Raw genomic sequence first — 14360 nt, 5'->3', positions numbered from 1 at the left:
CTGTTATAAAAATCGAAACTCTGTTGATCCTGGAAACTGCACATTATTTTTCTATTGTGATCTACATCTACTCAATTCCGCTAGACATTTATTATGTTTATTGATGTTAGATTATTATTCACTATTTAGTCAGTTTCCAGGTAATATTGGTAGTGATGTTATTGCCATTTCTCAATGGCCCATATTCTATAGGATTGTTTAGTTAAACTATAGAACCGGTCAGATGTTTATTTTGATCCCTATAATTCTCAACAATTACAGTTATTTATGTTGATTAGATTACTGTATGGGTGAGCCTTTTGTCGACCACCACCCCATTGTTCTTCTTATTTCGGTTTTGTCTCCAAAGTATCCCGGAGACAAACACTATGACCCAAATTTTTTCTCTGGGTCATTTCAGTTTTTCTACTACCCTCCCCCCCACACCTTGTATCCTGTGCTGCCCTTATATCCCCCCCCCCTTCCATTTGGGAATCAGGACTTTTACTGTTTTTATGTTCATATCAGCTTCCTACTGTACCCTATGGTTATGTTTTTCAGTTTAAACACACATGGCCTTAATTCCCCTAATAAACGACGTCTTGCTCTTGATACATTTCACAAAAGAAAAGCTAAAATAGTCGCCCTCCAGGATCTCATTTCTCCTCATTAGCCCCCCCAGTCATTAGCAATACCAGATATCCTACGGCCTACTATGCTAATGGTCCCTTTAAAAGAAATGGGGTGGCTATTTTGCTCCATCATTCAGTGCAGTTTGAACTAATATCAAAGATAGCAGATAAAGATGGCCGATACCTCATCATAATTGGGAAATTAGAGGATAAAATGATCACACTAGTTTCGATCTATGCCCCCAACTCACGTCAAGCGACCTTCCTATGCAAATTCCTAGAAATACTTCAAAAGGTCAGACAGGGACATTTAGTACTAATGGGTGACCTTAATCTGGTGTTGGATGATAGGCTTGACAGAACTCCACTAGCTCAAGGTCACTCTGGGAGGGGAAGTCCTGCTGGAGCACTGCGGCGCTTACTCGCTGAGTTTGAGCTATACGACTAATGGAGGACATATTCGCCTCAAGACTACACATATTTTTCTCACGTACACAATTCTTACTCTCGTATTGACTACATATTAACAGATAAGTGGACGCTGCAGCACACCCTTAAATCTACCATTGTCCCAGTAGTATGGTCGGATCATGCCGCGGTGACATGAACGTGGAATCTCTCCCAGTCTACTTTGCCCCCTAGACAATGGAGATTCCCTAGCTACTTATTGTCCTCCCCAGAGGCGGTTGCTGCACTATCTGAAGCCATATCAACTTACTTAGAGACTAACTCCCCTCTCAATACCTCATGCCCTACCTTTTGGTGTGCCTTGAAAGCTGTTTTAAGAGGGGTAGCCATTCAGACGGGAGCTAGGCTTCGAAGGCAATATCTTAACAAACAGACGGCTCTAGAGGAAAGGCTCCAACAGGTGGAGTCACTGAATTGGACTCAACCCTCTAGAGTGCTCAAAAGAGAACTAGTCTCTATTAGAAATCAGTTACATAAGATGTTCCTATCCCGTATGCAATCGGCCTATACTAAAATGCAACAAAGGTTTTATACCTTGGGGAACAGATCTGGCAAGTTTTTAGCTAGCAAACTTCGAACTAGACACGCTAGAAACAGAATTAAATCTTTACGATCCCCTGATGGACGAATCCTTCTAAATCCCTCTGATATAGCTAGAGAATTTTCTAGGTACTATGGGAAGTTGTATAACTTAAAAGATGACTCTTCAATCCCTCAACCTAGCGACACCCTTATTTCTTCTTTTCTGAGGGACTTGGAACTCCCTGTATTGAGCGAGGAGGATCTAGAATCCCTTAACTCGGCATGGTCCACTGAAGAGCTTTTGGGGGTGATTAGCTCCTTGCCTTCAGAAAAGGCTCCTGGTCCGGATGGATTCACAAACTCTTTCTACAAAAAATTTGCAACAGAGCTATCCCCTATACTTAGAGATCTGTTTTTGGACACTACTAAAACGGGCTCCCTCCCTAAGGAAATGCTCCAAGCCCAAATAATCACTATCCATAAGCAGGGGAAGGATCCCTCCCTTTGCCAGAGTTATAGACCCATTGCATTACTCAATACCAACATGAAAATCTACTCTAAATTAATCGCTAATAGACTTTCCCCCTATATTCCAAAATTAATCCATCCGGACCAGGCAGGATTCGTTCATGGTAGACAAACATCCGACAATACCCGTAGAGTATACGACCTTGCCGAACTCTTACTCAGGGAAAAACGCGAGGCTTTACTTCTTTCCCTTGACGCCGAAAAGGCGTTTGACCGTTTAAACTGGGATTTTCTCAATGCCGTTTTAGTGAGATTTGGGTTCCAGGGGGAAATAGCGACCTCAATTTCAGCACTCTACAGCTGCCCTTCGGCGTCTGTCTTGAGCAATGGATTTTCATCTCCAATTTTTGAGATAACAAATGGTACTCGACAGGGCTGCCCCCTCTCCCCATTTATGTACATCCTGGCCGTCAAGCCATTTGCCGCTACAATTCGAGATTCTAACGCATTCCCGGGTATCAAGGTGGGCCCTTCAATACATAAACTGAGCTTGTTTGCGGATGACGTAATCCTATTCGTTACAGACCCATGCTCTTCACTACCAACTTTACACAACATCATAGACCAATATAGCGTTTCGTCATTCTATAAACTTAACACTACTAAAACAGAGGCCTTGCCTTTCCATATCCCATCTGAAATATTGACAGGACTTAAAACAAATTTCAAATATATATGGAAGGAGAACTCCATATCATATCTAGGGATACACATATCTAACACTATGTCTAACCTAGCAGAATTAAATTTTAAGCCCCTTTTGATCCATATAGATGACTTATTGAAACGCTGGGTAGGTTTTGAAATATCTTGGTTGGGTAGACTGGCAGCGTTCAAAATGTCGATTTTACCAAAGCTTATGTATTTGTTCTGAGCAATCCCTTATCTAGTTCCAAAAAACTATATTCGACAGCTCCACTCTATAATTCTGAAATATATATGGAGGGGAAAGACCCCTAGGATTGCTTACTCTAGGTTAACTAGACAGCGCAAGCTGGGTGGGCTTGAGGTCCCCGATCTGTTTGCTTATCATTATGCTTGCCTAGTGGCTCAGATAGGTGACTGGTCCCTTCCCCCTGGGACCAAACCATGGGTAGATTTGGAGAGGGAACTATGCTCATACCCCCTTTGGGAGTTTCTGCGGACACCCAAACAACTGCGCCCTGTGGCGAAAGACACTCCTCGAGCCGTGGTAGACTCATTAATAGCCTTAAATCTAACTGCAATCTCTGCTAGGGGTCTTTCTCTACCAACCGGTAACCTCTCCTTAGGAACCCTTTCACATTTAATTCCTGATTTAAGCATTTCTCAATGGCAAGCCTGTGGTATTTCCTCTATCTCTGATCTGATTAACAATAGATCAATCAGAACTTTTTCCTCCCTTCAGCTACAATACAACCTACCACAGAGGGAATTATTTACGTATACCCGTATATACAGTCAGGTCCATAAATATTGGGACATTGACAGAATTTTCATATTTTGGCCTCTATTCACCACCACAATGGCTTTGAAATGAAACAAACAAGATGTGATTTACTGCAGACTTTCAGATTTAATTTGAGAGTAATTACATCCAAATCAGGTGAACGGTGTAGAAATTACAACGGTTTCTATATGTGCCTCCCACTTTTTATGGGGCCAAAAGTAATGGGACAAACTAAACAATCCTAAATCTAACTTTCACTTTTTAATACTTTGTTGCAAATCCTTTGCAGGCAATTACAGCCTGAAGTCTGGAACGCATAGACATCACCAGACGCTGGGTTTCATACCTGGTGATGCTCTGCCAGGCCTCTACTGCAAATGTCTTCAGTTCCTGCTTGTTCTTGGGGCATTTTCCCTTCAGTTTTGTCTTCATCAAGTGAAATGCATGCTCAATCGGATTCAGGTCAGGGGATTGACTTGGCCATTGCATAACATTCCACTTTTTAGCCTTAAAAAACTCTTTGGTTGCTTTTGCAGTATGCTTTGGGTCATTGTCCATCTGCACTGTGAAGCGCCGTCCAATGAGTTCTGAAGCACTTGACTGAATATGAGCATATAATATTGTCCGAAACACTTCAGAATTCATTCTGCTGCTTTTGGGCCTGATTCAGAGCCGTTCGCTATTTACGGTCTTTCGTTCAAAAACAAGGGGTGGCTATGCAAATGATCCGTTCGCACATTGCAGTCTGTTCACACCTCTAAGTCTGAACGAGCGAGCAAAACATACGCTCTTTTATTTCTTAAAAACGCCCCCTGGCCGCTCGCACCATACGTCATGTCCGCTATTTATTAGATTAATCGAGTACATCGAACAGGATATGAACTGCTCGCTATTCTTGTGGTTGGTTTTTTCAACCGCTATTTTGCGAGCAGTTCTGAGTTAAAAAAAACCAAGTGACGTGGTCATTGACGCTGCTATATTAATTATGCACACCCATAAAACGCCCGTTTTGACCTTTAAGCACGCCTGCGATCGGATCTCCACTCCCCGTTTTCAAGCACCTTCCCCTGTTACCACCCACATACGCCTCATTCTGTCACTCAAAATAGCAGGCACTCGCTATATTGCGTACAAATGATTTTCGGCCGCACTGACTGGTTCGCGCATGCGTACTAAAAACCGTACGCATGCGCAGATGTGCAAACATCGCTCGGAACGAGCGTACTGCCGATAGCGAGTGGCTCTGAATGAGGGCCTTTGTCAGCAGTCACATCATCAATAAATACAAGGGAACCAGTTCCATTGGCAGCCATACATGCCCATGTCATGACACTACCACCACCCTGCTTCACTGATGAGGATCATGAGCAGTTCCTTTCCTTCTCTTCTCTTGCCATCACTCTGGTACAAGTTGATGTTTGTCTTATCTGTCCATAGGATGTTGTTCCAGAACTGTAATGGCTTTTTTACATGTTGTTTGGCAAACTCTAATCTGGTCTTCCTGTTTTTGTGGCTCACCAATGGTTTGCATCTTGTGGTGAACCCTCTATATTCACTCTTGTGAAGTCTTCTCTTGATTGTTGACTTTGACACATATACACCTACCTCCTGGAGAGTGTTCTTGATTTGGCCAACTGTTGTGAAGGGGTTTTTCTTCACCAAGGAAATAATTCTTTTGTCATCCACCACAGTTGCTTTCCGTGGTCTTCCGGGTCTTTTGGTGTTGCTGAGCTCTCCGGTGCGTTCTTTCTTTTTAAGAATGTTCCAAACAGTTGATTTGGCCACACCTAATGTTTTTGCTATCTCTCTGATGGGTTTGTTTTGATTTTTCAGCCTAATGATGGCTTGCTTCACTGATAGTGACAGCTCTTTGGATCTCATATTGAGAGTTGATAGCAACTGATTCCAAATGCAAATGTCACACCTATAATCAACTCCAGACCTTTTACCTGCTTAATTGATAATGAAATAACGAGGGAATAGCTCACACCTGTCCATAAAATAGCTTTTGAGTTGATAGTCCCATTATTTTTGGTCCCTTAAAAAGTGGGAGGCACATATTGAAACTGTTGTAATTCCTACACCGTTCACCCGATTTGGATGTAATTACCCTCAAATTAAATCTGAAAGTCTGCAGTTAAAGCACATCTTGTTTGTTTCATTTCAAAACCATTGTGGTGGTGAATAGAGGCCAAAATCTGAAAATTCTGTCAATGTCCCAATATTTATTGACCTGACTGTACCACTGGTTATTGAGTATGTTTAAAATTCCGGGCTCCCTACACCTTCCGCCTGCCCACATCCTATCTAGATTGTCAACGGGGAACTCCAGAGGTTCAATACGGTTTTGGTACTCCCTATACCAAGATAGAGAGGAAACGGGTAAATCTTCTACGCAACTTCAGTGGGAAGCTGACTTACAAACCACATTTACACCCCACCAGTGGGAATCTATATACTTAACAGCCCACCGCTTCTCCAGATGCCATAACCACCTTGAAATGCAATATAAATTGCTGCAGAGACTTCACACCAGCTAAACTACATAACATTTGGCATTCTCAATCGAATTTTTGCTGGAGAAACTGTATGGAAATAGGCGATTTATTCCATATATTCTGGAGCTGCTCCCGTATATGACACCTATGGAACGAGGTGTTCACATTAGCCTATAAAGTTCTACAAGTACGCCTCCAGGAGTCCCCTGCTTTGGCATTACTACATATCTACCCTTCGGGGCTATCTACGGCGGATTGCTACGTTCTAGGACATATATTCATTGCCACGAGAGCAGATATTGCTCAACACTGGAAATGTTCATATCCTCCCCCCCTCTCTAAAATAATCAGTAAGATCCATTTTACTTTTTTAATGGAAACTGTAGGGCTACCATACTCCTCTTCGATTTCTTCCCCTTTAGTGAAGTGGTCCAGTTAGTCTAAGTTTACTACAGCTGGGGAAGGTGCATTACTTCTCCTAGAAACCCCTTAGTTCCCCATCTTGTTGAGAGGTTTGGTTGTGGTCTCATATACTAATATTGTTTTACTATAATGTAATCATCGGATATGTGATTAGCTTGCCACTAATACCATTTGTCTCTTATACATTGTGTGTATGTTTGGAAATGTTGTTATTTTTTCTGATTCCCCCCCCTCCTTTTCTCCTTTCTGTACCCCTTCCCTTCCGTGATTCACGGACAAATTTCTAATAAAAAACTATTGATGGAAAGGAGTTGGTTTTACACAGTCATAAAGACACAGATTAAGAACAACAGAACTTGGAGCGAGGAAAAGCCACGGCCGCTCACATTGGAGCCCCTTACACAGATCCAGGCACGGGTCCATGTACTAAGGGGAGATGAGAGGGCCAATGAAATGGCAGAAAAAAATTCTGAACATATCGCTTCTAGCGCTGACAGCAGGCTGGAACATCGAGCCGCCATGGGCACCTATAGCAGTGCTAAGTGACCCAGGTGTTACTAAGGAAAGAGGTCCCTTACTGTCAGCTGTCTTCCCCATCAGCGGCTTTATTACATCTAGCTGTCGTTGTCTGCCTTTCCTCACTGGTGATACAGGAAGTGACCTCTCTTTCACTTTGTCCACTTGCCAATAAAGTTTTAACAAAAAATAATAGTTTCTGCTGCACAGGAAGGTAGAGAGGTGAGTCCACAGTACAGACAATACAAAATGCCACCCTGATGTCACTGCCATGGGGGTTCACTCTCCAGGGCCGTAGAGAGCCCAACCAGGCCCCGGTAAAGGAGGGGGCGTGGCCTAATCGCAGGGTGTGGCCATGCCCCCTTGCCAAAAAATAAATAAACAACCCACTTTTGCAGCGCCGTGCTCTGGGGGGGGCACGATCAGTGTGATCGCTCCCCCGCCACAGCCCACAAGCTGTATGCTGAGCTGCTGTGAGGGAGGGGGGGGGGGCGACGCAGGACCCGGGTGCCTCTAGCAAGCCCGAGCCCGGGTAAACTGTACTCGCTCCCTCCCCTCTCAGCGCCCATGTCTCTCTCCCTGGTGGGGATTTTCTTAGTAACAGTCTCATTAGATGCCACCTCCTCTTGCAAGGATAGACAAAGTAGATTCTGCTTTTTCTCCACGATAAGTGAATGTTTTAGTACGTGGACCCCTTTGTTTCACTTTGATGTACAAATGTCACACATCATATTGATCAGTGTAATCCAGCAATGCAGTCTTGTCTTGTCGCTACCAGTTTTATACAAATAAGATGCACTTTTTGAGCGAGAAAGACGCTCGGCGCGGCCGAGTCACCCGGGACCTGGAGCCACAACTATAGCCACAGTGTAAAAGTAAGTATCGTAGTTTAAGTATGAAAGGGTTCCAGCTTTTTCATAACCTATTCCACAGTCATAGGCCGGGATGTACTAAATGGAAAATGCAATAAAAACCCAATTTTCGGGGTTTTACCGCATTTTCCATATGTACTATTGTACTGTTGGGTGGCCGCCAAGGCTCCGATGTGGAGCGTAATGCACCCTATAGAAGCCTATGGGCTTCTACAGCATCGCGCTGGTATGAGTGATCCGATCAGATCTTTCCCGGCATGTGCCGCCGCCGACTCGTCACTCTGCACATGCGCAGATGGACTCCCAGGACATAAACCCGGATGTCCAGGGTGCAGCGCTGATCGCAAAGGACATCTCTTATCGGAAGAGCTGCCATTTGCGGTACTGATCACATATGTTAGTACATATACGATCAGTAGGGATGCGATGTCTGGCGGGATGTACCGCACAATGTTAGTACATCCAGCCCTTACTGATTCAGATGGACAGTATTACGAATCGTTGTTGATTTTCTGGCTGCACCCTCCAGAAGGGAGCAGCCAGGTTGGCACATCAGTGGGGGCTTGACGACGCGATCGTGGTCCGTCCCCTGCTTTACAATGCCGAGATTGCCGGCATTCTAAAGAAGGGGACATGGCCATGATGATGTGATTTAAGCATGAATCGCTTTATCGGCCTTCCAGGTCACCCACTTTACTGGAGAAGAAGGCAGCGCCAGCCGGACACGGCAGTGCATTCTGCAGCCTCCGGGAGACTTGAATGCCCCCCCATGTTACTTCACTGCAGCCCAGCACATGCTGCTGTGTGTTGGGCTGCAGGGGAGACTGCTCGCGGCCAATGAGCAGCAGCCACAGCAGTCTCTTATGCCTGTGGAGGGGAGCGATCACTCTGATCGTGCCCCCCCTGGCTATGTCCCGGGCTGAGGGACTCACAGTGCACCCCTCCCCAGCACGCAGTGCTGCAAAATTATTAGTTATTTGTTTAAATCCTGAGGAGGTGTGGCCTCATTGACTCAAGCCACGCCCCCTTCCCCCGGGCCCGGCGTGGCTCTCTGCGCCCCTGGGCAGGACCCAACACCTGGTTTGAGGTTTCAAATATTTCCATTCCATATGTTCAAGACTCCAGACTGAAATCCTGCACATAATATTTTTTATTTAAAATCTTAGTCTAGACCAGTGGTTTCTTAAATCACGGCGCCCTACAGTACCAGCATTTTTTCACAACTCCCCTAGTAAAAAGTTTCTTATTGATATATTCAGAGAAAAATATAAAATTAAGTAAATTGTGCCTGTCATCCTTAGGTTCAGTTATGTGGTGGTGGACAGGATTAGGTATGCAGTCGGGAAGCTGGCGGACGTTATCCCGACAGCCGGCTTCCTGACTGCTTTATCCTGGTGAGGGTTAAATGACAGGCATCTAAGTCTAGACGCCTGTCATTTTACCGACGCCAGGAGACCGGCGCCCGGCATCTTGATCGAAGTGATGCCGGGCGCCGAGCGCGGACAGCTGCGGGGGGGTGGGTTAGGTTTAGGGCTCCAGGGGGGGACTTATGGGGGGCATCCACTAGACGATTTTATCCCTGTCCAACCTCTTAACGATTTTCCTTTGAAGTTTCCCTTGAAATATGATCTTACACTCTGAACAATTTGCAATAGATCTAACAATAAACTATGTTGTTTTAATCTGTGATTGAGAGCTTTCAGCTATAGTGGGCAGATAGTGGTTCATCGTTTGATCGTTCAGCGTAAACGATGTGTAAATGATTTGTAAGCAATCAAGTGAAATTGACCTGCATGTTCAGTCGATGGAGGAGACGATCAAACGACCAGCGGGAGCACGCATCGTACATCGTTAGAAACAATTACTGCACGATTTGCAAACGATGTTCAAACGATGTTTGAACGATTATCTAACGATTTTATCATTATCGCTCAATCGTTATCAACTTTATCATCTAGTGGATACCCCCCTTAGGGTTAGGCCCCCCCCCGGTGGTTAGGGTTAGGCTAGGGGGAGGCAGGGTTAGGCACCCCATGGGGGGACTTAGGGCTAGGCACCCCATGCGGGGACTTAGGGTTAGGCACCCCCCGGGGACTTAGGTTTAGGCGGCGGAGAAGTGGGGTTAGGTTTAGGCACTTAGAGGGGGGGCTTAGGGTTAGGCACTGGGGGGAAGGTTAGGGTTAGGCACCCCTAAGGAGGGTTAGGGTTAGGGGGGGAGGTTAAGTTAGTAAATACTTACCTGGGGACGATCAGGATTTTCACCCATGTCGGGCAGCCGCTGTCGGGTAATTCATGTCGATTCCCAGGATTGTGCTTCTGTTTGTTCACATATTTTATGATTGGCAGCCACCAGCACTGGTTTTGCCTATCACATTGACCATAAATAATTTGATGTGGTCCTGTTCCACCAAGCTGTGGCACCTCTGCAAGTGCCCAATGGCACCCAGTTTTAGAACCACTGGCCGAGAAAATGAAGCAAGCAGAGTGCTCTCCATGGAATCCTGAGGGTGGAAGCATGGCAGTTATAGTAACTAGTGGAAGGCAGGGTTACATATTGACATGTGACACTATCAGTCTCACTATAAATTATTTTGTACTTTGATAGAATAAAAACACATGTTTAAAGTATTTTTTAAAGCAGAACTAGAGGTATCATTGTGAAAACATCAATTCCTCAACATGAAAGTTTTCTGATCTAATGATAGGATCATTCCCTTGCAATGGCTTCCAGCAATGGCATTTCTGGTGGTAAACACCATGAGTTATAGTTCTAACACATATTTATGATGTGGGATATGCACAGGTGTGGTAAAGCACTTAGTCGCTTGATGCCCGAGTGCAATTAAATAACAAACAAGCCTCAACATCTGACTTGTCTCTGGGCACAGTGATCTCAGCCAGGAAAGCTAAGCTCATGTTGTTGTTGCTATTTTGTCAAGCTTTATTCATCTGAGCCTTTTTATTAGTTGACTACTTAAATGTTTGTTTTTCCTGACAAACACAGAATATCTGTAAAAATGGCTACAATGAGCTATGCCATAAGTTTGTCAGCATGTTAGTAGAGGAAGCTTTTCTGTGAAGGTATGAAGAGTGTTTGCTTAAGCCCTAAAGGGATCCTTTAAAATGTAACAAAATCTGATCTAATGGCCAGATTCGGAGGGGAATTGAGTGTAATACAGCACAGCTCATAGCTTTGGAATGCAGAGCTCAAGGGGAAAACCTGCTCTCTGTATGGGACGTCATTGAGAACAGGAGAATCATTGTGTGTTGATGATGTCATGTCAGGAAAACCAGAGCCTCACCAAACAACTCTATCATTTCAACTTGCAGTCCTGGAAAAAATGCAATAATTACTATTAATTAATTCCCCATGGTATCAAGTAAAGAAGGTACTGTTAAATATTGGTGAGAGAATGGCAGTTTAACATGGTACTTCACTTACTAATGTATCTAATATTTTCCTCTTGTGAATTTTAAAAAAATCATGATTATTGTTTCAGTGTATTGCCAAGCACTTGGAAATGTCTATCCCCTCTGCGTCACTCATGTGTCTGCCCCTCCCCTGTAAACTGTATGCTATCAAGAGCAGTCCTCTTCCCTCATGTGCTTTGCCCTCATGTCCTCCCTACCTTGGATATTATGATTGCTGATGCAGCAATGTTTATAAACCATGTCCTGCAATGTTCTGTGAGTGATCAGTTTCTAGTTATAAAGCCTGTTTTCTAGTGACCTTGTAAAGAGCAATACTACTGATGTGTTTATCACTGTGTCCTTACAAAAAAGTGTTTTTTGCATATAGTTCAATTTCAGACAACTGCTGCTACCCCATAATAATGTAAACCCCCAAACATAGTACATAGTAGCAGTAGTAGATAACAAACGGTAAAGTAAGCTTCGAAGGGGCAACCTGTTCACCAAATAGTATTAGGCAAAGGTGCAGGCTTGGTGACATTATAACTGGAAAGCAGGGTAAGTACTAGCCACTTAACTCAAGGCAGCCTCCTTTCTCATACCCAGGTTCCCATTTCATTTGTTTCAAATGATCTATTTGTTATATGTACCCATAAGAAATGCATGAATGAATCCAACCCTAATATCAGTATAATACATTGGTTCCCAAACTTTTTTGAATCACGGCACCCTAGAGTATCATCGTTGTTTTCGTGGCACTCCTAAGCCAAAAGTTTGTCATTGAGAAATTCAGAAAAATATTAAGTAAATGATGCTTACCTGTCATCCTTAGGTTCAGTTATGTGGTGGTGGACAGGGCTGTACTTCTGTTTGTCCACATATTTTATGTTTTTGACTCTTACATTGACCATAAATAATTTGATTTGGTGCTGGAGCACCAACCTGAGGCACCCTTGCAAGTGTCCCGAGGCACCCCAGGGTGCCACAGCACACAATTTGGGAACCACTGGTGTAATAACTAAATGTGTGTTCATGCATTTAATGAGCAACTATGAACTACCAACTTAATATAATATAATATAATTTCGTATACATACTGTACCTCATTTTGCAACCACTTTATTTTAATTCAATGATATTCCTGCAAAAGGTAGATAATAGTTACTGAACATGCTGACAAGCTGTCAAACAACTGAGAAGAAAGTTTTAAAATAGTGAATTCACTTTTACTGTTGACATTTATATAAAAAAAAACAAATATAAAGCCTAAACTAGTTTCATATTTATAAGTGTGACCAAACTAAAAACATGTGCATAAAGAATAGACTATTGTAGACAGTAAAAAGAATGTTTAAAATAAAATGCATTGTTAGTATGGGCACATGGCCACAGAATGTTTAAGTCCTCTGGCATTGACAATATGTTGCTTTATGGTAGATTTCTGTCCTCCCTGAGCTCGCTTTAGGACACCTGCGTTACGGTCTGACAGGTGTATTGCTCCAGTCAAACTCTCCACCTGACACTGTCCCCGGAGCTGTATGTGTGCTGTTATTACACAGTGGCCTGTGATGTTATGTGCTGCAGTGTAATCTCATTAGCTACAATAATCTGTGGAATACATAAATTGGGGGTGAAGGGATTTCTTCACCCCCAATCTCTGGGAGTTCTTGGTCACTATTGCCATAAATGATGGAGGAATAAAATATAATAGATATATGTGTATATGGATGTGTGTGTATATAGAATTATATTATAATATGCATTTTTGTTTTGTTTTCCAGTTAAATCAGATGGATAAGGCTTCAGAAGCTGCTCATACATTTTTCATGGCAAATCCCGAGCATATGGAAGTGCAGAAAGATTTAAAGAGTTACCAAGTACAGTCGGACGTCCCACTGATTGACAGGGAGCGACGTGCTTATATGGTAAGTATACATGGCTGACACATTACTTAGTCCAGGTATTTTGTATATTAGTGAGGGTACAGTACAGTGGTTAGTAATTGTTTAAACAATCAAAGGAAACCACACAATATATGTTTCTCCTTACAATGTATTTCCCACCGGCCATTAAAACCACTTTCAATCCGCCTGCATTTGTTTTGGCTTTTTACGTAACAATTTGTCATGTTGTTCACCTGATTTTACATTGTTTCTGTTTTTAAAATCAGTTATTTCACGGTGTGCTCTTTGCACAGTCAGCGCCTATGACCCATTGTAATATTGTTGTTAAATATTTGTAGATCATTTTACAGTAACATTACTTTTAAAAACGTTTTGCTCCAGTGTAAAATGCAACAAGGTAATGGTTGCTCTCATGCCTTATAAAGGATCTGCTGTGAGTTGTCTTATATTGAAATAACGTCTTTATAACAATTTTAGGAACCCTTTTAAAGCGTGTTCTCTGTTCACATATGTTTTTCTATGTAAATCGTTATGGCGTTTCATTGAGCTACAGTACAGACAACATTTGTATAATTGTGCTGTACTTGCTGCATGTCAGAAGTATGCTACCCACTTATAGCTGTACCACTGGTCATTTAAAGGAGATTTCTCCATTTAAAATATCATCTTATTGAATAACTTACCAACACTAGTACTTTGATCTTTTTTTTCTCCACTGGTTCCCAATCATTAACTGTATTTAGCAGGTTCCAACACTTGCATATACCTGGGACATCTGACAGTTACCTTTTGGTGTCACACCCATTTCGCTACGAAGTAGTATTGGATTCTCCCTGCTATAAAGAGAGTTACCCAGTGTGGAAGATGATCATAGCAAAAGCGTTTTTACACTTGCTTCATTACATCTATTACAGAATAAGAACAATTAGGGAGGCCTTAAATTACTGAGAAATATAAACAGTGCAAGGAAAGGTGCAGGTTTCCCAAAGTAACAATAGAAATATATACTGATGACTGCATATAGAAGAGTTACTGTAGAGTTATTACTAGAAATCTTTTCGTATTTAATAAAAACAGTAACTGAGAGATTATTATACTGTAATAAGAAAAGTACCGGTATGCTCTTTACATACACAACGAATCACATTTAATATACATAAGAATAATTGCCATTTTAT

At 42.8% G+C, this 14360-nt stretch overlaps 1 protein-coding gene across 2 annotated transcripts in view; it reads left to right on the top strand.

The window, feature by feature from the left end:
- Positions 1-14360, top strand: part of P3H2 (prolyl 3-hydroxylase 2) — a 217419-nt gene that overhangs the window by 138995 nt on the left and 64064 nt on the right. Inside the window, exon 2 of one of the 2 annotated variants that reach the window (XM_088444720.1) lies at positions 13060-13203. The exons of the other annotated variant lie outside the window; for it this stretch is intronic. Coding sequence (XP_088300846.1) covers positions 13060-13203 — 144 coding nt within the window. The remainder of the gene's footprint in view (positions 1-13059; positions 13204-14360) is intronic. 2 annotated transcript variants of the gene reach the window in all.

This window comes from Taudactylus pleione, unplaced genomic scaffold, assembly GCF_031769625.1.
Source record: "Taudactylus pleione unplaced genomic scaffold, aTauple2 ptg000372l, whole genome shotgun sequence".
Classification (NCBI taxonomy): domain Eukaryota; kingdom Metazoa; phylum Chordata; class Amphibia; order Anura; family Myobatrachidae; genus Taudactylus; species Taudactylus pleione.
Note: the sequence above shows the minus strand (reverse complement) of the source record. Positions and strands in the feature narration are given on the sequence as shown.